This window comes from Mustela nigripes, chromosome 7, assembly GCF_022355385.1.
Source record: "Mustela nigripes isolate SB6536 chromosome 7, MUSNIG.SB6536, whole genome shotgun sequence".
Lineage (NCBI taxonomy): Eukaryota > Metazoa > Chordata > Mammalia > Carnivora > Mustelidae > Mustela > Mustela nigripes.
Genome location: NC_081563.1, coordinates 89,421,838 through 89,445,630, shown reverse-complemented (window position 1 = coordinate 89,445,630; position 23,793 = coordinate 89,421,838). Strand labels below are relative to the sequence as shown.

General features: G+C 53.5%; 1 protein-coding gene across 2 annotated transcripts in view; it reads right to left on the bottom strand.

The window, feature by feature from the left end:
• SH3RF3 (SH3 domain containing ring finger 3) overlaps positions 1-23,793 on the bottom strand; it is a 356,455-nt gene that overhangs the window by 81,831 nt on the left and 250,831 nt on the right. For both annotated transcript variants that reach the window (XM_059406397.1, XM_059406398.1), the window contains exons 4-5: positions 19,687-20,040; positions 2,846-2,925 (exon numbers count right to left, since the gene is read on the bottom strand). In XM_059406397.1, the coding sequence (XP_059262380.1) occupies positions 2,846-2,925; positions 19,687-20,040 (434 nt within the window). The remainder of the gene's footprint in view (positions 1-2,845; positions 2,926-19,686; positions 20,041-23,793) is intronic.

The following is a 23,793-nucleotide window of genomic DNA, read 5'->3' as shown; positions in this document are numbered from 1 at the left end:
TGTCTGGCTCTGAGACGCCTGCATTAAAGTGGAGGGGAGAATTTTAAGCCCCAGTCTGAGTGGGCCTAATCACAAGCGTACTGTAATGCTGTAGCACTTCCAGATGGGCCTTCCCTGACCTGACACTTGTTTCAGTCCCTGGGAGGCACGGTGGCTTATGCAGACAAACACAGCAAGCCCAATAGCCGGGGTGGACTTTGGGTGGCTTCGCAACACTAGAGAAGTTAACAGGAAGGGCACAGGCCCCACAGATCTGAAGACCAGCAGCCACCTCCATGCACTGCATGGGCAAACTGAGACCCCTTTTCTGTGTTTCAGGGCCACTGGGTCCCTGAAAGGCCGTGCCAGCAGACACCTTTCTATGCTAGGAGAAGGACACAAGACCTTCCTGCTACCTAAGGCAGAACTTAGGGGTCTGGTTTTTTAATCACGTGGGCTCGTGACCCGAGCATAGGACCTGACCTGTGGTGGTCAAACCCGCGTGCTATGAGGATTACAGAATGAGGGCCCCTGGGAGGGACTGTAGCACTGACTGACCTCAGCCCACACCGTGGGGTGCTCCCGAGGTCCTGGGGTCGTTCCCATGTGCACACTCCCCAGCTCCCTCCCTCTCCAGCTCCCTCCCTCCCCAGCTCCCTCCCAGCAGCACACTTGTTGCTGCAGCTGTTTTTTCAAAGGCAGCTCTTCTCAAGTTCAGTCTCAAACTTTTGCACATGACTTGTGTTCGCTTTTGGAATAACAGTCTGATAAAGAGCAACCATGGTCCCCCCAGAGACCAGTCACCATACCCGTGGGACAGCTGACTTGTTGGAGCTAAGGAGGATGGGCAGGCTGGTGCCCTACTTGCTGGGCTGAGGTCAGCATCATCTTCTCCTCCCCGGGAATCAAATTAAAACATGTGATTTCAAAGGTTACACTCTCAAAATAGATCCTGTGGAATGCTGTATGGGGTGCCCCTGCCCCGGAGCTAGTTCCATAGCCACAGTGAGCTCACGTTTAACTCTCAACAGACAATCCGGGTCACACCAGTCATGACTCATCTGTTGCTCAGACATACTTGCCATCTTTTCAACGACGTTATCTGACTCATCAGTTTCCCTTCTGTTACTCAGATGAAAATCTCCACCCAAACAGGAACTCCGTGCTCTATGGGGAGGCGGATGGGGAAGGGGGCAGGGGGCTGGGAACTACAGTGGCCTCCTCACCTTCCAGGGCAGAGTAGGGACAGGAGAAAGAGATCACTCCATACTTATACCAAATTAAAAAGCCTCCACGACACAGAAGAGCTGGGCGTGGCTGAGACCTCCAGTATACACTCACAGTACTCTTGGACTGTGTTCATAACCTTTGGGTCTCAAAGACAGAGCAGCCTTCTTGGTGGCTGATCTGATGTGTAAGAGCCGGAGGCTTTGGGCTGATACCAGAAGCCCTCTGCACCCTGGATGGGAAGGCATTGGCCATCAGAACAAGGAAAAAGTTACTGAAAGAGCCTGTGTGCCAGGCATTCTTGTGGGGGAGAGGGGCCCCAAAATGAAACACCTGGGCCTTGTCCTTTAAGAGCTTCCTGTGTCCTGCCCCTCATTTGGGCAACCACATTAGTGCCTCACAGTCTCCTGGGGATGCTGGTCTGCTTCCTCAGGGATGGGGTCCTGCATCCAGTTTTTCAAGAAGAGCAAAGTCCTTCCTTGTTCCTCCTTGCCCCCCGCCAGGTATGAGTGGAAGTCACTGGTGCTTATTAGGACACCAGGACAGAAGACAGCACCTTCTGTCCAATGATGGTGAAAAGTTGAATTTCAACCTAGAGACACCTAAACGTAGCTTACTAATTTATATTCCCTTCAGGAAGCTAGGTAAAAAATAGGTAAGTCTTGATTTCCTTTTGTTTCCTTGGTTGTGGGAATAACGCAGTCACAGCATGGGCAGATAAAGGGAGATGCTCAGGGATTTCCTATCTGCCAGAGCTTCTAGGAAACCTTCCGAAGCTTTGCAACTTGCTTTTTCAAATGGCATTTTTTGGGTTTGTTTGTGTTTTTCACTTGGAATACCTTCTGTTCTGCAAAAGGGCAGGTTCTAAGTGTCCTTTTGACCTGCACTGGGGCTGTGGGATGATCTACTTTGCCAAATTGTTTGCCAGAGTCATATTCTCCACCTCAAAACATTCATTCAAGTAACTGAGCTCATTGCCAAATAAAAGAGTAGAAGGAAGTCTAATTTCTCAGCACACTATTTAAATGAAGAATTTTTAAACGGCACGTAGCTCTTAAGAGCTGTGATTTAACAAGAGCAAATTTTCTAAACAAGATAAGCGTCTCGCTTCCTGGCACTGATTCATCTGGTTCTATTTGGGGATGACATGCAGCTGCAATGATATAAGTTGCCAGAACCATGGGGGTCGTGGCTGTGAAACACGGAGCTATGTCTGAGCACTGGGTAACTAGCCACTGCCCCGAGCTGACAAGACTGCCTGCCTCTCGGGCCCCCGCTGCCCCCACACCCCATCCTCCCAGCCCCCCGAGAACTTCCCCATGCTATGGCTGGTGAGCGTGCTGGCCAGTGTCTGCGCCCCTCAAAATCTGAATATCCCCCTTCTTATAAATGTCCCGGGGACAGTGACATTGAAAGAACCTGCTAGACTTTTGTTTTCCACACTCTCTTGTCAGCAGATTGCAGGATGCAACTAAACTGACTAGTTGACTAACTGACTAGTTGACTAACTGACTAGTTGACTAACGGACCGGTTGACAACAAATCCGAAATCCTCCAGAAACCATCCGTGTACATGCTAGCAGAGGTGGGAGGGAGGAGCCAAAGGCACAGGACCCCGAAAACAGAAAGGGCAGCTCACACGTTGAGGGGCAGCTGGACTTTGGGTGCGGTGCCTTGCTGTTCAGCCGCTGGGGTGGGTCCGGGCGAGGAAGAGGAGTCCTGGAAACAGACAAGAGAGGACAGGAATGAGTTGACAGGAGGCTCCTGCACCAGGGAAGAGAAAGGCAAAGTCAGGCTGAAGCCCAGAGGCACCTATTCTCCCCTCACTGGCCTCAACTTCCAGCCTTCAGAACTCTCACGTCCCACATGTCTGGGTTTTTTGTTAATAACATACTTTTTTTTTTCCCCAGCCCAGTGAAGGAGCTTGGTGGCTGCGAACACCAGTCCTGAACCAGCTTCCAAGTGCCCCCCAGGAATGGCTCAGAGAGTCACTCTTTGGGTTGGGGTCAGGATTGGGCAGCACTGGACCATGTGTCATGTGGGGACAACTGTTTTTATTCTTATAACTTAAATTAATTGCTCCTGCATTTGCCAAAGAACACCCAAACAAAGCATGATGATCTCGCTGAGGAGATTTTTGCACAGAGAATCCTGGAGACCCAGCTGCAAGGGGCAATGCTATCCCCAACCCCTCAACACCTGCCTTGCCTGTCCTGCCTCAGCCCTCCCCAAGCAGCACCCCTCTTCCTGGGGAGAGGTATTAGATGCCACAGTGAGCCAGGGGTCTCCTCCCTTCCTAGAGGGTCCCTTTTAGGCCCCCCCAACAAGGGACAAGAATTCTAGAGGGAACTGCATCCAGAGGAACGGGGAACCAGGCAGAGCTAGAATAAGCCTCAGGAGCAGCCCATGCCTCAGAAGAGGCAGGTAGGGGAGTGGGCTGCAGGGGGCCTGCCCATTGCTCTGACTGGCAGAGATGGACATGACAGCAGGTGTAGTCCTCAGGTGGGTGAAGGTCACTAGAAGCAGAAATCACCAACATGGAATGAGAGAGGCCCCAGCAGGTGCTCCGGGCCAGCAGGACCACTGTACAATGCAAGGGACCCTTTCTTGCTTGCGTGGAGGGCTGAGGGCCGCATTTCTCATGAACTCGCTGACCAGTTCTGACCTTGTTCAGCTGATGAGCTCTGTGTGCTAACGGCAGCATTGCCAGACAGTTAGCTTCCCTCCTCAGCAGACCAGGAAAGGTGCACAGACCACAGCATATCCACACCTCTGAGAAGCCAGAAAGTCTACCTCTTCTTCTTGTTTGGACAACGGGGTGCTAGCAGAATGAGAATGTGCATGCAGGAGTGTAACTTCCCTCACATCTCCCAGGCAACTCCAAGTCTCACAGGAGTCCCTCCTGTGAGAGATCACTTTGATTTTCAAAGGCAGCCCCTTCATGGATTGTGTCCCTACCGCTGACGCACAGGCACCATGTTTCCAGAGAGCTGTGTGGGAGCTAGGCTGAACAGAGAGCGACTTCTTGCTTGCTCGGCATACCAGCCGGAGGAGACAGACACCACTAAAGGCTCAGAACCATTTCCTTTCAGGAAAGCTGCCTGGGGAGCTCACCACAGCTGGCCAGACTCCACAGAGCTTCAGGCAGGGACCAGAGGCCCTCCACAGGTGTGGCCCCCCAGCTCCAGGTCCCCCCAGGTGTAGAGGACCCACAGCTCTCCTTGTATGGCCCTGGGAGAAAGGTCAGGGCCCTTCGTTCACTCCCTAGAGCGGGTGTGGGGCAGGGGTGGTGAGTTCATGGGAAACGCCCCTCTCGCCCCTCCATGCAGGCAGAACTGTGTGTGATGGGCAGCCAAGGTGTAGGGTTGCTATGGCCGGATGGAGCCTGTTCTCAGTGCTCACTAAACTCGGCTGACCACCTGTCAGGACCGGCTCAGGGCACAAATACAGCCTCTGGCCCCAGTATGGTGCTCATACCGGGGGACAAGCTTTGCACGTGTCATGATAGAGGCAGGGCCACAGGAACACGCCACAGGGACGTCACGTGGGCGCTGGGGCCAGAGAGGGCCTCTGTGAGCGGCACGCAGGCCTGTGAGGTGTGGTGGCGAGGGTCGGGCAGGTGAGGGAGGAGCAGAGGCCTGCCAGGCAAAGGCTGGGAGAGGCAAGCTTGGCCTGCTTGAAAAACTGGGAAGAGGAAAGCCTGGAGGAGGGACAAGCGGGAAGCACCTAAGGATGGTGGAGCCAGTCTGTTCATGGATCCCTGGGCCAACATGAGGGTTCTGGTCTTTACCTTGAAGGCAAAGAGAGGCGATGAGAGAAAGGCTGAGGTGAGACCAGACCCATGTCTTACAGGGGCCCCACAATGTGGCAGAGCAATTGGCCTCAGGGACAGAAGGAAAACCTTGCTGGCGTCTCCAGGCCCAGGGAAGCAAGTGTTTCTTTCCAAGGGGAAGCCATCATCAGCCATGCTGACTGCTGCCCACAGGACAAGGAAACTGGAGGGTGGGAGGATCCCTTCAACATGGGGATGTAGGCACACCAGCATGCTTAGAGGGCCGGCGGTGGTAGCTGTGGGATGCTCCCTGCCCCTGGCTTCCCAGGACACACACATGACCTGGGTCTGGTAGGATTCATATTCTCTGCAGCTGAAACCAAGAGTCGGACCCTTAACCAACTGAGCCAACCAGGCGCTTCCTCTCATTTTAAAAAAGTTTTCCATCATTTTAGTATCAATAAGGGACTATGGTTTTCTGATACATTTTCTAAGTAATATAAAAAGAGTTAACAGGGCTTAATCACTTGAGGTCTGTTTTAAGAACACACTGGTTTACGGTGATTCCATGATTCCCTGGATTGCATTCCCTGGATGCCATCTATGTGGTGATGCCAGGAGTGGACAAGAGAGGACCCTGGGGGTGACCCTTCAGATTGACCATGGGTGACTGATGGCAGCAGCATGCAGGCAAAGGACAATCAGCTGAACCACTGAGGCACCTGGTCACTGGCTTAGGTGGAGCCCAAAGCCAGGACCCTGCTTTCACCAATGTTTCTCCTGTCCAAATAAACTCTCCTGAAACAGCCAACCAGTCCAAACCAGCCCCTCACATGCAAAGTACTGCTGACCCAGTGTGGGGATTGCTCTGAGTGGTGCTGTACCTGGAAGGCAGTCAGCCCGGGGCTCTACTCCCCAGGATCCTTGACCAGCTCAAGCCCGAATCCAGCAGGAAGCAACAATGCATGCAACCAGGAAAGACAGAGAAGAAGAGAAGATTGATTTCCATCTGCCAGGCAGTGGGGAGGCTGTCTGGGACTGTGCTTGTGGCATTCAGGCTCCAGACCCTATCTTTGTTGGCGTCTGCCAACTCCTGGGGACCAAACATAGGACGCTCCATGCGGCAGAGGCTCAGGAGGCTCAGGGAGGACTAGGGGGCTGCCCAGGTACATGGAGCCACCTGAGACATGGGTCAGCACCTCAATAAAGCCAGAGGGGAAGGGCCTTCTGACAGGTTTGCTGGAAACCTGGTCTCTAGTTGAAACTCGGTATGTCTAATGCTATAAAGCAAATATGTGGGATCGCACAGCAAACCAGTACTTGGAGCTACAATGGAGCAACCAAGAGAGATCACACTTGTGAAAATGGTTTTTCTCAAAGGTCAAGATGGAAAGTATCAAGGACTGATATGTAGCAGAGTGTGTGTTCCTGTCTCCCTCCTCTGTGCAATGCAATGCAGAGCCCAAGGGTACACGGTGTCCACCGAGTATTGACCATGCCCGTTGGGGCTTGGTTCTCAGGGTCCTAAAAACTGAATAGTGTGACTTTCTGATCAAGATGGGGTTTCCATCCATTCTACTCTGAATCAGATCTTCCTTTTTGTTACTATTGGTAGGAGCTGATGAGAAATGTTGCTGGGGCCAACGGGTGGATAGGGTGACCCCCACTGACTGCTGAGCTGTGGATGACTGAGGACCACATGCCCAGCGGAGCAGAACGTAACTGATGAGATCTTTTTTTTTTTTTTTAAGATTTTATTTATTTATTTGACAGACAGAGATCACAAGTAGGCAGAGAGGCAGTCAGAGAGAGAGGAAGGGAAGCAGGCTCCCCACTGAGCAGAGAGCCCGATGCGGGGCTTGATCCCAGGACCCTGGGATCATGACCTGAGCCGAAGGCAGAGGCTTAACCCACTGAGCCACCCAGGTGCCCCGTAACTGATGAGATCTTGGAGCCACTTGAGGAGCCCCAAGAGGCAGCCAGGCCACTGCTACCTGCTGGCAGGTATCACAGCAAGAATGGGCTCTCCTTTAAGTGATTTTGAGTAAAACTTCATGAGCACAGTGCATCCCACCAGGTTCCTCATCATCAGCATCCTCCCAAGGACTGGGAGGCACAGTGTTCAGTGGAGGCACTGCTACACCTATAATAAGTTGCTCCTTGAGCACACGGCACAAATGAAGTTGAGTTTGAGACTGATTTAATGCAATACCAGGGGGTCCTGTGCCTCTTGCCCTCCAGCTCTGACCATGCCGGACTGGGCTTTCTGGGCCTCGGGACTGAAGCCTGGTTCCTCCTAGCCAAGAGCCGCATTGCTGATATTGCTTTGATTTTTAATGGCTTAATTTAAATGATTCTGGCCTTAAGGGATTAGTGAAGCCTTGGCAGGAGTGAGAGAAATCAGGCAGGGATAAAAATAAGGAAGGAGAAGCCGCTACAGCTGCTTTCAGATAAAAATAATTGGGAGAACAGCCCTCGAAAAGACATTCTCCCCATCTCAGAGGTCAGCAGGTGGACATCTCTGCTGTGACTTCAAAGCACAGCTCAGCCTTGCGTACCATGGAACCACGCCACTGCTCTGTCTCAAGGAAGGTCTACGGCTCTGATAAAACAGGTTCACGTCATATTCTTCTTGGGTGACTCTAGAAGGGACATGAGCTGTTGTTCAGCCCAAGCAGGTGAATGCACCCCAGTCTGGGGATGCCAGCCAACACCACCAGGGACCTGGTAGTCCAGCAAGCCCTTTGGGCCTAATGTTAAAAAAACATAATCCATGACCTTTGGACAGGAGCCCCGTGTATATAGGGTCAGCCGGCTGGGGCACAGGTCAGACATGATGCCCCATCAGATGGAACTGACCACGGTGTGAGCAAAGAGCAGGACAGCATGCCAAGGGGCCCAGTGCTGTTGTTCCCTGGAGCCACACACACCCAGTGGCCCCCGAGGACACATACCTGTTGGGAGGCCGGGGCCAGGCAGAATATGTAATCCCATAAACAAAGTGCACTTCCCCCCTTCCTGGACTCCTTTTGCAGCTGATAAAAGACAGACCCACCGGGACTGCACGGGTGAGGAGCTCACACACCCCTGCAGCAGAGAGTCAGTAAAACCTGGACTGTTGCTTCTCATGGTGCCCTGTGCCCCGCACAGCTTCCTGTGGTTTCTGGCCTCTGCCACTTGGAAGCCCAGTGTCAGGTTCTGGCTGCTGTGCTGTGGCTGTGGATCCCTGATTCTAAATTGTCAGGTTGTTACCAGACACTCGAGGCCCAGAGCTGCATTTTAATGGGGCCCCTGAGCCGTACTGGAAAGCGGGCCATTTTATTTTCCTGTCGGGACGAAGAAGAGGGGAAAGGGGGGTCTGCAGTTGGCAGGCCATATGGGGGCTCCACGTCGCTTTCCTGGCCACACTGGCACAGAATAAGACCCTGAGAAAAACATCTCCACGTTTTAATTTTTAATATGAGTCCAGAAAACACTGTCATCACCCCAAGGAGCCATGAAATAAGCATGTTTTATTCATCACACGTTACCACTCGGGAACATGGAGTGTAAATCAGACTCTTAGGAATGTGCTTCCTAAAGAAAACTTTAGAATGAAACATTTATGGCCTGCTTCTCCTGCTTGGCTCCAAAAAGAGCTGCAAACAGCTTGCAGGGCCAGAGGGCCTGGGGTGCCTCCCCAGCTCTGGCCCAGGGGACTCGGGCTGGGGAGACCCAGCAGGGCCAGGCGGCGGGGGTAGGGGGAGCTGTGGCTGGGCTGGATGAGCTCACGCTGGCAGCTTGGGGTCAGAGGCTAAGGAGCCTGAACAAGATGGTTGGTCCCAGGAGAGAGAGCAGGACATGCTTTGTACACACATAACCTCTAATGCTCTCTTGCAGGCACTCGGGAAAGGTGTCTGGCTGCCCAGGATGGAGGCCTCCAGGAGGCCTCCCTTCACCTCAAATGCAGCCCCCTGTTGTTCTCTCTGCAGGAGCTCTGATTCACTCACCAGCATCTGCCTCTAGCATCCAAGCTGCTGACTCCAGGCCTGGGGTTCAGGCCCCTCACTTCGTCTCCATGATCTGTTCAGGGGTCAATGGACTCACCTGCAGCTCCAATACGGCTACCCCCTGCTTTTGTGAATGAAGGTTTAATGGCACCCAACTATACCCATCCATTTGCTGCTTGCTCCCAAGGACAGAAGTAGCTGTGGCAGAGACCATATTGCCCACAAGTCCAAATACTTATTATCTGGCCCTTTCCTGGAAAAGAGTTTGCCAACCCCTGCTCTAGGTGGGGTAGGAGGAAATTCCAGCTTCTGCCTTCATCTTACTGGGCCAATATTAGGGATCAAAAAGCCACAGCTGTGCCAAAATATTCATAAGGCATCCCAGAACCTTCTTAAGGGAAAAGACCAAAAAAAAAAAAAAAAAAGGTGGGCAGGATATGGGAGAATAGTATCCACAACATGGCTCCAGTTTAGCAAATGAAAATCAGCTTGCTTGATGGTCTTGAGCTAGGAAGGTGCTAAAGCTCCTGTAGACATAGCTCCTTTCTCTGTGTGTCTTTAAGACCCAAGACATCTTTATCTGGCTTTGCACAAAGTGAACATTAGTCATATCCTAATGACCTATCTGTTCTGCCTTCAAACAGAAGGTGCCTCCTATATAGGGAGAAGCTACAAGAGGGACAGGCTTTGAGAAACTCTTCTGTTCAACTCTAATTCAGTGTGTCTATCCATCCATCCATGCCTCTGCGAGCCCCTGCATAGAGGCTCTGTGCCAGGCACCAAGGGTGCAAAAGGGACAAACAGACCTGTGTTAGTGAAGCTCACAGGCTGTGGTGCCATTAAGAGCTTGTGGCTATCCCAGCCTGGCTTTGCAAGCTCAGGGTACAGGAGGAAGGCTGGTCAGGGGAGACCACAGGAGTCTCCTGCCCCTCACTGGGTCTAGACGATGCCTGGGGTGAGGTGTACTCTGGGAAGTGTCTGGGCCTGGATGGGGTGGTGGGTGAAACAGCTAGGAGATCAGGGAGGAGGTGGGAAGGTTCTGACCATGACCCTCCTGCTAAGAAACCATGTGCCTTTGTATCAGAGCCTTGAGGGGACATGGAAGACCCTGGAGGAAGTTGACCTCAGTGAGCCTTGGTGCCTGTTCTTTCCTCCTTTCATCTTGTTCCCTTCTAGAAGCAATGTCACCCTTCCTCCTCGGCCTGCCATGCCCTTCCCTTGGGCTCATCTGTCATGCTTCCTACTTTCTAGCCTCCATGGCATGGATCTATGTTCTGGTCTCCTGGTGGGCTGGGTGGGTCCTAGAGGCTGGGGTCCATGACGAATCTCTCTTGGAACCTGGCATGGGCTGCTGCTGTAACAAAAGTTCACCAAACTTGACAGGATAGACTGAGGGAACCAGCAGCTCACCTGTATTCCTGGACCAGCACGTGCCTACCCAAAGCTCATGGGCACTCAGCAGGGACCTTCCCTTCTCTGTCCCTCCCTCACCCAACAACAGATGGCCTGAGGCACAGACAGAAACTGTGGCTTCAATTCCTGTCTTGTCAGAGCAGCAAGAGAAGCCTGGTTGGCACCTGAGACCACAGATGAAAAATCTGGCAGCTGACGAGAACAGCCAGGCCACGGTTCTCTGTCCCCACCTTGAAGGCACAGCTGTATGTCATGGACACAGCAATTCTCAGATTTGCAAAAGAAAGCTCTCCTCACACAAGGTCCTCAAGGATGGGATTTTTTAATTCATCCCATGTTCCCTTGTTACTGTTTTTTTGGATCCTTCGAAAGGCATGGAGTTCAATGTGTAACTTTCTGAAAATGTTAACAATAAGCATCAGTTCTCTGACCTGTGGGAGGGGGTGTGCCGTAGCTGGAGCTGGAGATAGGGGTGGGGGTGGGGGGCCTCCAGGCTGATCAGGAAAGCAAATACCATCACTTCCTCCAGGCTGCCCCCAGCGCTGCCTTGGGACAGAGATGAGAGCCAGCCAGCAAGAGCAGCTGGCAGAGTGTCTCTCGCCTGCCTCTCTGATGGCAGGTGGGGTGACAGGGGCATCTTAAAGATGCCCTGGAAGCTTCCAAGTAGAGTTCTCCTAATTACTTCTCAGATGCAGGAAGGCACTTGAGGGGTGTTCCCTTTTGATGTTTTTCCTGCTCAATTTCAAACACTTCCCCGTCCATGGATTTCAAAGGGCCTTTTCCGAATCTCTGGGGTTTCTGTTTGCTTAAGAGAAGTTGATTTGTAAGCCATCCAGCTCCGACGCTGAGAAACACTCGGGGTCTGGGGAAGGCACCTGTTCCTGGCTGGACAGGGTAAGCCTGCATGGGGTCCTGGCCCTGCATGGACAGACAGAACCCGCTGGGGAGCCCTCCCCAGACATGGGGTGCTAGGCCATGTGTGCACCCACAGGCAGCCCCACAGCCACGAGTACCAGAATGCTGGCTTCAGGACTTCAAAGGGTCGGCCTTTCCCATTGTCACTATCTGCAGAGTTCTGCCTCTCAAGCTTCCCAGCCTCCGTGTAAACATTTGCCAACAGATGTGGGGGTTCTGGGGCTGTGGGGTTATGGGGGCTGGTCTCCACTCCTTCTTATGAGCAGACTCTGTCTCCCCACCCTCTGCAAGGACAGGGGGACCTCTGCTCTGGTCACCACACTTCCTACCCCTGCCATAGCGACAAGACAGTCCAGGCCAGAGGGCCCCAAGAGTTTTCCCTACAGAAGAGGAGTATCTTAGGTGCTGTGAGCCATGTGATCTCTGTCATAGCTCCTCAGTATGGCCTGAAAACACTTAAAGATGGGGAATAAATGAGCAGGGGTGGCTGAGTTCCACAAAACTGTAACAAAACAGGTAGAGGACCAGACTTTGCCCAAAGGTGTCTGTTGGTGCCCGGGCAGAGGGTGCCATGGGCCAGAGCCCTGCGCTGCCTGAGATAGACATGCAGAGTGGCCGAGAAGGAAACCTCTGAGAGTGCGGGGCTGCTTGTTACCATAGCATAATCTGCCTCACAAGGACCAGTCTGGGGCACCCCAGACCTAGAGGAAGCCATGGAGTTTCCTCAGGCACTCTGGGGGTGACCTGAGCCATTCTCTTGGTTTTCTGTTTGGTCTATGAGGGAATGGTTCTAAAATGCAAGCAATTGTCTCTTAGTTGGATCCAATGATCTCTCTAAGCAAATAACTGGGTTAAAAAAATGGGAGTCAACCTGCATAGCCTGGTCTCCATCCTCTCCTATGGTAACTCTCCCTCCCCCAGCAGAAAGGAGACACGTTGAGTGCTGCTTCATTATTCATGAGGAGCTGAGCTGACCTCTGACCTCTCCAAATGGCAGGGAGAAATAATTCATAAGGGTGCAAATGCAAGCAGGGCAGGCCATCTGAGGCTCAGCCGACCATGCACCCCCGGGAGCCCCTCCGCTGGTCACCTTGCAGCTGTCCCCTCTCTACAGCCCTCAGGGAACTGCTAACAGAGGGGAGGCCCTGTAGCATTTCAGGCATCACATTGTTAAGTGTGCAAGGCCATTCAGTCCACAGTGCAGAGGACATATACCTCATGCCCACCCTAGAAGAAATCGAATGGGCATGAGCTCTGCCACAGGTCAGGTGCCAGGATACAGGAGTGACTGACACCCGTTCCCACCCTGAAAGATGTGAGGGTCAGGGAAGTGGCCAGATACACAAATGACAAAGGCCACACCTTCCATGATAAAAGTATGGAAAAAGTCCCGCAGGCACAGAAGAAACAAGGGAATGAATTTGGTTGGTGGAAGGGTGTCCTGGAGCCATGGAAACCTCCAGAGGGGAAGAGACCACTTCAGATGGTGCTTTAAAGGGTGAGCAGGAATTTACTACACACTGCAGTGTCTGTGTGTCATGTGGGGGGTTAGGATGTAAGGGGGAAGAAGGTGAGCAAGAAACACAGTCAGGCTGGGCACAGGCAGCCTTCTCGGTGAGGGGGGCGCCAAGCTGTGCTGGTGTGAGGCACACAGGGACAGGTCAGGGCAGCCAGTGCAGGAGTGGATGGAGCCTGGGAGAGGGAGGCTGGAAAGCCAACCTGGGGCTAAGTCTGAAGGGCTCTGCAGGCCAAATTAAGGAGCTTGGACTTTATCCTAAGGCAATGCAAAGTCTCCAGAAGCATTTGTGGAAAGATCAGCCTTAATACAGATGGATTCCAAAGGAAACCCCAGAAGCAGGGAGCTAGGAATCAGTCAATGCCATGTTGCTGAGGGTGCAGAGAAGCCTAAAGCAAGGCAGAGTGGGTGCCATGGAGAGAGGGACTCCATGGACGTGGCTGATATCGAAGTGCTTCACCATGTGCCCAGCCCCTTGCAGGAAAGCTGGGGTTGAGTGACCGGTGCTAGCAAATGACCTGTGCCTCTCTTCCTGCTGGAGGCCATGTGCCGTAAGTGGCAGAGCTATAAGAGGAAGGAGGCGGGACGCCATGAGCACGCCATTCAGGAGGGTGGCCTGACCCACAGCACCGGCCCCTGATGAACGCTCCCTGTGTTCAACCATACGGTGTCAGGAGTTGTTTGTGACTAATGCCATGGGAGAAATGCTTGGGAACTAGAGCTGACACCAGGATGGAGGCTGAGGTGACAGGGAGAGCAGACTAGGGAGGATATAGGGTCTTAGCTTTGGGAGTTCGGATCAGATGGAATGAAGAGGAAGGAGGTTTGAGGACAGAGAGAATGGCTGTCCTCTTCTGACATGGATTAGAATGAGGTACCTCTCCGGGGGAAGCCATCAGGCAGCAAGAGGAACGAATTGATAGTTGAGTAAAGTGTAGGAAGGCAGAGTTTAGACAGTTTGGTGTTTAGTTGTTGGTTAGATGAGAACAGCCGGGGGCAGGCATAGGACAGAAAGAAAAGCCCAGGGGAACGCTGATGTTCATGTGGGAGCTGGGGGAAGAGAGTCCAGTGCAGGGGCAAGGGAACTGCTCACAACTTGGAGAAGGGTCCCAGAAGCACAGGGAGGAGAGGCTTGGGAGGGGAGGCTTGCCCACAGCATCCAAAGCTGCTGGATGTCAAGAAGGAGGACACAGAGTGGGGACACAGGTCCTAGCTGGCTGGGTGTGGGCAGCCAGGGACGAGGCAGTGGTTGGGACTGCAGAGCTGGGCATGTCCACTATGAGAAGGGAGAAGCTGGAAGAGGGAAGAATGAGTGGAATTTGGATGAAACAGCCATGTTCCTTCCCTGGACAGTCTCGTAATATGTCTTCCACAGGTCAGTCTGGGAATCTGAGGCCTATGGGCTTGTTATTTAGGTCATTCTCTTTTTGAGGTCCAGAGGAAGCATTTCTGTGAGGTGGCCATCCATCCTATGCAAGGTCCCATGATGAGTTTTGTGGGACCTAAGGGACCTACGTTTCCCATATAGGAATTAACCACAGTGGTCTTGGGTGATAGAAGGCAGGAAGAAATAAATGGACTACTGGTAGTAATAAGGACAAAAAATAAGAGTAAGAAAGGCCTCCATGGGCAGTATGAGAGAAGACAAGCAGGAGGGAGAAGGGCTGACTCCCTTGCACCTGCTCTGCACCTCCAGGAGGGACAGCAGGGCCGGGAAGAAGCAGCCACGCGGCCACCTTCCCTCCAGTTCCTGCTTGCTCTGCCTCGTGCCTGTGCCTCTGGTTCTCTAGAACTCATCCCTGGGGTCAACTCTAGAGCCTTTGGGTTCCCACATGGTGAAATCTCATGAGAAGGTTGTGTCCGAGAGCACACTCCATGGTAAGAAAGGTCCAAGGATTCCAGAACCTCCCAGGTTCCCCACCCTCCTGCTAAGCTCCTGACCAGGGCAGGACATGGAGTTGGTGCCTTCGAACTTCGGGCCAAGGTCAAAGCCTTCTTCCTGTTCTGTTTGAGGACATCCTGCTCCAGACCTGGGCCTGTAGGTTTCTATATGACTGCAGGTTTCTCCTCTTCTCTTCCTCATGGCCTCTTCTGCCTCTCAGGGCCAGCAGCAAGGGGCCTCAGCCGCAAGCTTCTTTTTGTAAAGGGCCAGAGAGTGCGTACTTTAGCTCTGTGTTGTTTCTTTCTCTCCTTTTTGAAAACAACCCTTAAAAACATGCAGATTGTTCTCAGTGCCAAAGCCCTAGAGAAACAGCCCCTGTGAGTGTCACTGGCCAGCCTTGGGCCCAGCATGGCGTCTGGCTGCACAGCTGACACCCCGGAGAGCTTCAAAGAGCTCCACTGATAATAAGACCCCTTTTTTTTGGCCCTCTCTCCCCCCGCACAGGTGGACGCACCCCTTGCCTGATGCCGGGCCCATGCCTCGGCTTTGATGGGGGAGGCAAGTACCTCAAGCCTCAGGAAGCCATGGTCTCTCTGGCAAGGGCATAAGAATGAGGCCTGGGAGAAGACTGGAGCCCGGAGCAGACTGGACCCGGAGCCCAGTGTGGCTTCCAGCATCCCTGCACATGGGCCTGGCTAACACAGCGCAACCACCTTCCCTTTCTGACTTGGGTTTCGCTGATAGGGCGGGCCCTGGGGCCAGAAAATTAAAAGCATCCCCTGGTGGCATGACACACCAAATAGGAACCAGGCGGCCAGGATCCCAGCCTACTTCGCATCTCCTCACTGTTGCCCTACCCTGCTTCCAGGCCTCTGGCACAGGCTCTGCACAGAGAGGACCACATTACGTTTCTGTACAAAGCCTCCACACACCACCCTCTGGAGCCCAGCGAAGGGAACAGAAATGCTCTGGGATGACCTGTTGTGCCTGATTGTCCCATTTTTAGCACTTAAGTCCCTGTGCCCCAGGACTTCCTCAGGGCCAGGTATGACGGGATGCTGGTCACCCTCTGAGGACTCAGAGCCCAGGTCTAGGCCTGGCCAGTGGTACAGCCCACCATGTGGGGGAAGGGCGGTGGCTGGGGTCTGAGGTACTGGTGCTTCTCGTTCGACACAACAAGCCAGGAGGTTCTCAACCCCAGACCCAGGCCGTGCCCCAGAGCAGCCACCTTGGCACTGTGGGGCTGGAGCTGTGCTGAGGGGATGTTCCAACCTCCAGGCCTCCAGGTGACAGTGACATGCTGCCAAGGCTGGACCTTACCACCCTGGATTCTGGGCAGGGTCCCTGGATTTCCCTGGTGCGTGCATGAGGCTGGGGAGCACACACAGCCTGGCCTGGATGTCGCTGGGGACAGACCAGTACCCACTGGCTGAGAGTTAGGAGCAGTCACAGGCTTGTGGGGATGTTCACTGAGCCGGCTTCCTTCACAGGAAGTGTGGCTGTGGGCAGCATGGTTGCCACCCACCCCTTGATCCACCTGTGGCCTTCTACCGCTGCCAGGGGCCAGTGCAGTGCACGGCATAGGGGGATTTTTGGAACAGAGCAGTGACCAGAATTCATGAGGTCTGGGCGCCAGTGTCCAATCTAGCACTCTGGGGCTGGTGATTCCTTCCCTGGTTCTCTGGGCAGCAGAGACAACCAACATAGCCAACAACACAGCCACGGAGAAGAGGACAGCTCGTACTCTCATTTCACTGCATAGTTGCTCCATCGTTTAACAGATGAGAAAACCGAGGCTCTGGGAGAAGGGACGGGACAGCTTTTCCAGGGTCAAGACATAACAGGATAGTGTTGAACCTGGCACTCAGTGGCAGCTCTGTAGGTTCACTCACCCAAGGTGCACAGCTAGTGAGTGGAAGAGCCCAGGCCTCCACCCAAGACACTGCCCAAGCCTGCACAATGCCAGATCCCAGACTAAGAGAGAACGGGAAGGAGAGAGAGGGACCTTTACAGAGTCACTCTGGAAATGGGAAGGAGAGAGGGGGACCTTTACAGAGTCACTCGCTGCAGGGCCTGGCGGCCATGTTCCTTCTTCACCTCTCTGGGCTTGCCATCAGTCCTGTATGTTTACACAAGAGGAAGCTGAGGGGTTAAATGACGTCTGTATCCTGGACTCACGTCCATGCTAGTCTTGATGGCTGCAGGGGGAACTGTCAGATGCGCACAGCACTGAGACCTTACTTACACCCTCTGGGCCTCAGTTTCCTCATGTGCGAATGAAGATAATTCAAGCTACTGGCTCACTGGCTCTGCTGCCAGTGAGATGCGCCAAGAAGCCCAGATGAGGGAGTGAGGTCAAGAGAGGGAAGGAGATGAGGACGGAGCTGCTCTCCCAGGGGCTGTGAGAGCGAGCCGCAGACCGCACACATCCCGGAGGCCGCTCCAAGGATAGCGTGCACCCCTCACTGCGCTCTGTGGGGACCCTGCTATCTCAGGCTTACTGGTGCTCACTGCATTCGGGCTCAGAGGAGAAAAACAGCTCCTGGGTTGTGGAGCCATTTCTATAGAAACCACAGCTCCCACACTTCCTTTTCACTTTAAAAAGCAACACAAAGGAGAGCGAGAAGGGTCTGTGAGAGTGATGAGCTCTAACCAGCTATGCGGGGCTCCCTTGTCCACGCATCTCACCCACCCAGAGCACATCAGCCACACTGGTGTGTGTGCGTGTGTGTATGTGCGCGTGTGTGTGTGCGTGTGTGTGTGTATGTGTGTGCATGTGCATGTCCTGTTTGCTCTTGGTTCATCTTGCTCCATAGGGCTTTAGAATCCTGTCAATTAAACAAAGAGCAGCACAATCATCTCACACTGGGGGGCCCTTTCAGATCCGATCTCATCCACATAAGGTATCTGTCACCATCAGAGCCTATCTTTCAGACGGACAGAGCTGAAGCTGCTCACCCAAGGCCATGTACACCAGCCTGGCTGCGAGCAGGACACGGACCCAAACACCTCGTCTCTGTCCACTGAGGCTCCAGAGCACACAGGCCTGTTGATACGAACTTTCTATACAACACCGTGCAATGTTCAACCAGGTCTAGGTAACTGCCAGTGACAACAGCTGCCCTTGTTCTCTGAAAGAAAATGCTCTGGGATCCATGACCTAAAGTGCTGACACCTCTGCTCCTGTGGATCGGAAGCCCTGGGTATGCAGGTGAGGGCTGCATCCACAGGGGCAGAACTGGCCTGCGCTCATGATGAGTGGCTCTGTCCATCTCACGGGGGCTAAGAGTCCACCCTGTCAGTGAAAACAGTCGGTGCCACAGCCTGGGTGCACATATTGAGTCTAGAGCGGTCCAGGGGGTGGGTAGGGGGCTGGCAGGACATTTGCTGGGGCCAGTATTACTCCACGCATGCCCAGGTACCAAGAGCCCAGGCACTCCTGCTTTGCTGGCCTGAGCCTATCCCTTGATGTCAGCGGGGGCCTCTGTTTGTGGACAGAGGCATGGCAGCAGTGATGTTGGATTTGTCCAGGTTCATGTTGACAAAGCCCAAGCCTGCCCTCCCAAGCAAGAACCCTGGGACTGGGTCCCCCTCCCAGCGTGCCTGGCATGGCAGGGAGGAGGAGCCACATGGCACTGTGGCCAGCTCCAGGACCTGCAGCTGCCCTGGGTGGTCCTCAGGTGGGCCAGGGATGGGCATCTCAGTGTGACATGCAAGGCCAATAAAACCCGCCAACCTGGGAAGGTGGCTGGTGGCTGGCAGAGCTGAGAGTTGGTCTCTGGGTGCATCTGGCCACAGACAGCATGCTGGTCCCTGCAGGTCGGTGCATGTGGCAGCTCGCCCTTGTGGCACCTCATATGTGTCCCAATAAAAAGTTCATTTGGGATGGGAGATAGATGGAAACTGCTTTGCTTGACCTTTTTCAATGGCCCTCACGAAAGTCTAAAGCCCAGCCACGACTTTCACTTCAAGTGTAATTGCTGGAAAATGAGACCCAGGTCCCAGTCCTCTATAGCAATAAACTAACTCAGCAGTTAAGGCCTTGTGGAACAAAGGTGGACACAAATTAAAAAAAAAAAAAAAAAAATCTGTTCCTTCCTATGCTAGGGCCTGTCTACAGTTGACCCAGACTGCAGAACCTGGTTACTTTACCTCTGTTCCATCAACTTAGGAGCTGTGGACAGGAGGGCTGAGAGCACGTGAGGACAAGGGAGACACAGAATGAACATGAGATCCTCTTCATGCGTGCGTGGAGCCCACATTGTAGGGCAGGAGGAAAGGGCCAGAGAGCTCTGCTCAGGTCCAGCGAACACTGGGGAGGCCTGAACCTTAGGCTTAGTACCCATGATGACAGGACATAGCGACCTTCAGGGTGTTGAGACTAGTAATGTGGGCCGTTGGGTACACCCTGGCCTGGTGGCCCTGGGGCCACCTTTGACTGCTGGATTGAAAATGAAGTCCCTTCCATTTCCTTCATCTTCCTAGTGGAATGGAACCAGTGCCATGTCTAGAAATAGAAGGTATCTGTAAAAATAATAAAGTACCAAACAATGCAGTTCATTCTGGTTCTGAGCTCTGCTAAAAGGAAACACGTGTCACAGAGATGCTAAAAATGTACTAGTGCTAAAAACAAACTAAACCCAGACTTTCTGCAAGACACGATCAGATGCGCTGAATGCACACTGAGAAAGGAGGACTGTCTGGAGTAACGAGCCGATGTTATTCAAGGGCCGTGTCATGGGCCAAGGAGAAGCACATCACATTACCACCTAGACACCTCTGAATACTGAGTACCACTCACATGTTTACTCTGGTAATGACAAAACCAAGGATCATGGGGTCCTTGAGGGCAGGCAGGAGAAGGCAGTCACGGTGGCCCCAAAGGGCACTGCTGCCACAGGCTTCCCCATGCAAGTTCAGAGACAGGATGCTGAGCACACAGCTGGGGATGGGACTCTCAGACATCTCCCTGCCCGCACCCTAAGGACCTTACCTGGGCGGGAGCACTGCAGGACAGATGAGCCAGGTCTCCGATTCTGGCCGCAGCCCGGGGATCGCTGGAGCTGATCAAGACCGGAGCGCTAATTTCCATGGAGTGCCTGTGGCTTGTGGCTTGGGAGGACTTGTGTGTCACACTGAGTGCGGTGAAGGAGTGGCGCTTCTTGGCATTCTTCTTGCTGTCCACACGCCGCTGAAAGGCACTGACCGCCCCCGTGCTGCTTAATGCTGGTCCTGGGGCCGCACTGGCTGCCGCGCCAGAGTCAGAGGGCAAGGACGCGTGGCAGCCCGATGCAGCACCTGGGCATGGCTTGTCCATCTCAATGAGCTGCTTGGCGGAGTCATTGAGCTAGGTGAGAAAGGGAGAGGAAGGCTTTGTTAAGTAGAAGTCACATGGTCCAGCGTGCTCTCCATGCTGACAGCTCGTGTCTCCTATTAAACCCAACCATGTGCTCACAGTCCCCCAGATCTTGCCAAGGGGCCTCCCTGTAAATGGTGCCAGGCACAGACACAGCACAGGCTGTGGTGACATCTGTAGATTTTACTGAGCAGCTCTTTTGTCTGCCCCGGGGTAGCCCTGATCCTTTCCTGGGGTGTCCGTTTCTGGGGTGTGAGGTACAGACCTGCAGAGGGCATGGGACAGAGGAAGAGGAGGAAGGAATGCCCACCTGTGGGCCCCACACTCGCCACGGTGACAGGTTCTGGCCTGCCTGGGACAGTTCTGGCCACGCTGGCAGAAAAAGACAAGGCACATGACCAGAATGCACTTTTTGTCCCCTGAGGACTGCAGGTGGTGGGGAGCATCCAACCTGCTGAGCAGGAAGCACAGATGCTCTGGGCAGGACTAGGCTCCACTCAGTCTGTTAAGACCCAGAGCTGACCTGCACCCCCACGCTGTGAGGAGGCAAGACTGCACTGTTTCCAGTGATTCTGCAAGGACTCAAGGCACAGCTCCTTCCCTTGTCTCTGCACCTCTTCCATAGAAAAGCAGATGCCTTTACAGGAAAAAGTTTGTCTTTGACAGAAGTTTCATCCTAGGTGGTGTTTGTCAGGAAAGGTGTGATGGGCTCGAGTCTGTGAGCAGCCTGTGGTAACTGGGGTCAGCTCTCTGGGTGACGCCCTGTCTGAGGCACCAGTTTAGGGAAGGCGTGAGTCTGCAGAGACCACTGTGGGTGATCTGAAGCCTCACGGAGGAATGGGACTGGGCAGGCTTCACGAGGCTAGGCTGCTGTAGGCTCAGACAGGAGTGGAGGCGGGTAGGCACAGGGAGGGGTTCAGGGGACTCCACAAAGCTGAGAGGTCCCTACAGGCAGGTAGAGAAGAACGGGAACCAGCTGCGGATCTACAGGTCACATGGTGCAGGAGCCACACCCATGCCCTCAACTGAGCCGAGAACAGGGCCTGGAGTTGGGTTGGGGGGCCACGCCAGGAAGGGCCACGTCCCCACCTGCAGGGGCATATGGATTAGGGATATTCCTCAGTCCTGGGATGGCAGAGGAGAAACACCAGGTCCTCATGCACGGTTCATGACTAGCATTTGCCGCTGGTAGCATCTTGATGAGTTAATAATAATATTAGTAAAAGGTCCCTCTGCATTGGAGCAGTGAGAGCCCGGGAGGCTTCATCTCCATAATGCCAGCAGATCACACACGCAGCAGCTGGCCGTCCAGCCACCCACAGACAGCCCAGGCAAGGCTGCAGAGCTGTTAGCATTTCCATTACAAATACCTGCCTTTCCGAGGGAGGTTCTGAAAAACTCACTGTAGGCCCCAAAATGTGTGATCTAAATCCAGGATTGTTTCCTTTGAAACGTTTCTTCCAACCTTCCAACCAGCAGGCTCAGCTGTTTTGCTCTATTTTATGACTTTATTCATTTGCTTCCTCCACAGTGCTTGCCCCCAGAACAGGCCAGTGGCCGGTGCCTCCCATGCCCCTCTGTGGGCTGCTCCGAATGAACACCGCAGGGCTGGCCTCCTGGAGCCCAGTGCTGTGCACCCATGCTACGGAGCCAAGAGGGCCACAGAGAAACAGGAGGCGATAGGGACAGCGCCTTTCCTTTATGGGCACAGATTTGGAGCAGAGACTCCACGCTTTCTGCCCTGTCTCTCCATGTGAGACATTATTACATCGACATGATGGCACCAATAATGGCCAAGGCTCGGCAAAAATAACTCAGCTCTTCCCCAGAGCAGCCGAGCGGGACTGTATCAGATGCCCCGTGGTTTAGCTGCATATGAAGCAGTGACAGTGCAGGGGTATACACATGACCAGACAACATGGAGCCATGACCTGAGCCAATGCCACCCTGGTCAGTCCTCCAGACATGCCCCTAGCGGGCTGCTTACAGCCAAGCATGCTTCTTCCTCTCTGATGGATACTGGGGTGGGGAGCAGCGTGCCTTTCTCACCCATGCCCACAGTGGGCACCAAGAGGGAAGGCTAATGAACGTCCATGGAAGATAGGTGTTCTCAGCCAGCTGAGGGAGTCAGGAGGGCGGCTTCCTAGTGGTGACTCTCCACACATCATCAGTGGCCTTAGGGTCCCAGACATCTCAGCAGGAGGCAAGGGACATACCAACGTAAGACCCTCCCAATGAAGAAAGACAGTTCAGTTTTATCTTCTTGACTGAGTCTTTGCTTTTCAAGTCTGTGCCTGAGACTTGAGGTGACACTCATAGTTGGGGGGAGCTGCCATTAACAAGCTCTGATTAGCCACGCTGAATGATCCTCAGGGCTGGGTCTGGCAGCTGGCATCACCAAGGCTAACCCAGTCCACAGGGCCCGTGACTGCGGACACCCCCATCTAGTAGCATCTCCCCTGGACAGCAGCTCCTGCTTTGCACCCCTTGGCTGCAGCCTTGATTTCCCATTTCCTCGTACACCAAGTGGGGGCAGTGTCTGCTTGCCTGCTCACAGTCGTCCACACTACAGGAAATCACAGGGTTCTGCTCTCCTCTGCATAGGCTGCAGCCCCACCTCGTTGGCCTGGGGGACCCCGGCCAGTTAGCCTGGGGGTCCTGGGGGGCCGAGGAGGCAGTGAACATTGAAATCAGCCCCTTTCATCCCCCTACAAGCAGAATTCTAGAACATTCTGTGAGTGGCTGCTGACTGCCAACTGCGAAGGGTGGTATGTGGTGGGGAGAATGAGTGTTTCCTGTTATTCTGCCCCAGGATGCTCCCTGCTCCCCACTGAGATACTTGTCTGGCAATGAAAGAGCTCTGCTTCTCCTTCTGAATGTGGCTGGTCCCCTAATCTGTTTCTCCACCCCCACAGAGACAGAACATCTAGGTATAGACGGGGCACACACACACACACACAAACACACAACTGATGGTTAATGAATGCACCTAATAACCCCCATTTTGACTGTTTTTGGGCAGGAATAGAAGACATTTCCGACTTCCATACAAAATGAAAACAAAGTAGTGGCACCAGCACGCGAAAGTCTTGCTGGGTTTGTACGTGGATCGTGAGGATGAATGGTCACTGGCCTTCTCCCTTCCACTGTGCAGGAGGCCCTCTGCCCTAGCAAGCCCCAAGTCCAAACACTCAACGGCCACACACACTTCCTTCTCCTCGGTCCGGTCTTGCTGGTGGGACAGTACCGGCCAGTCACGGCTGCACCCTCATCAGGGATGTCTGTCTCTGGCTTAAGACCCTCTTCCCAGGACTCTGCCTCACCATCTTCATCAGCTCAGATGTGATCTTCCTCCACACCACTCTTCCCTCCAGCCACAGAAACATTTGGAAATGGAACAACTGACGAGTTTCTTCTTTCCACTGTTAAAACTGTTCCATACGAAGTCCTCTTAAATAAGTTACTGATGGAATCCTAGCTGCATGTGAATTTTGGGACCAGGTTAAATAAAGAAGACTTTACCCATAGGCTCATATGAGCCCTGAGGCCCCTTCGGTGAGCCTGAGGCACTTGGCCCAGGAATGTGCCAGAGCTGGGGGCCTAGGCAGAACACGATTACCCAGAAATCCCAGGCTCTGGTCAAGAGAACTTTAAACTGAAGGTAATGGGGGAGGGGATTTTTAAAGAAAGAATAAGATTGGAAAACCAGGCATACAGGCTGATATCAGATATAACATGCAAGAA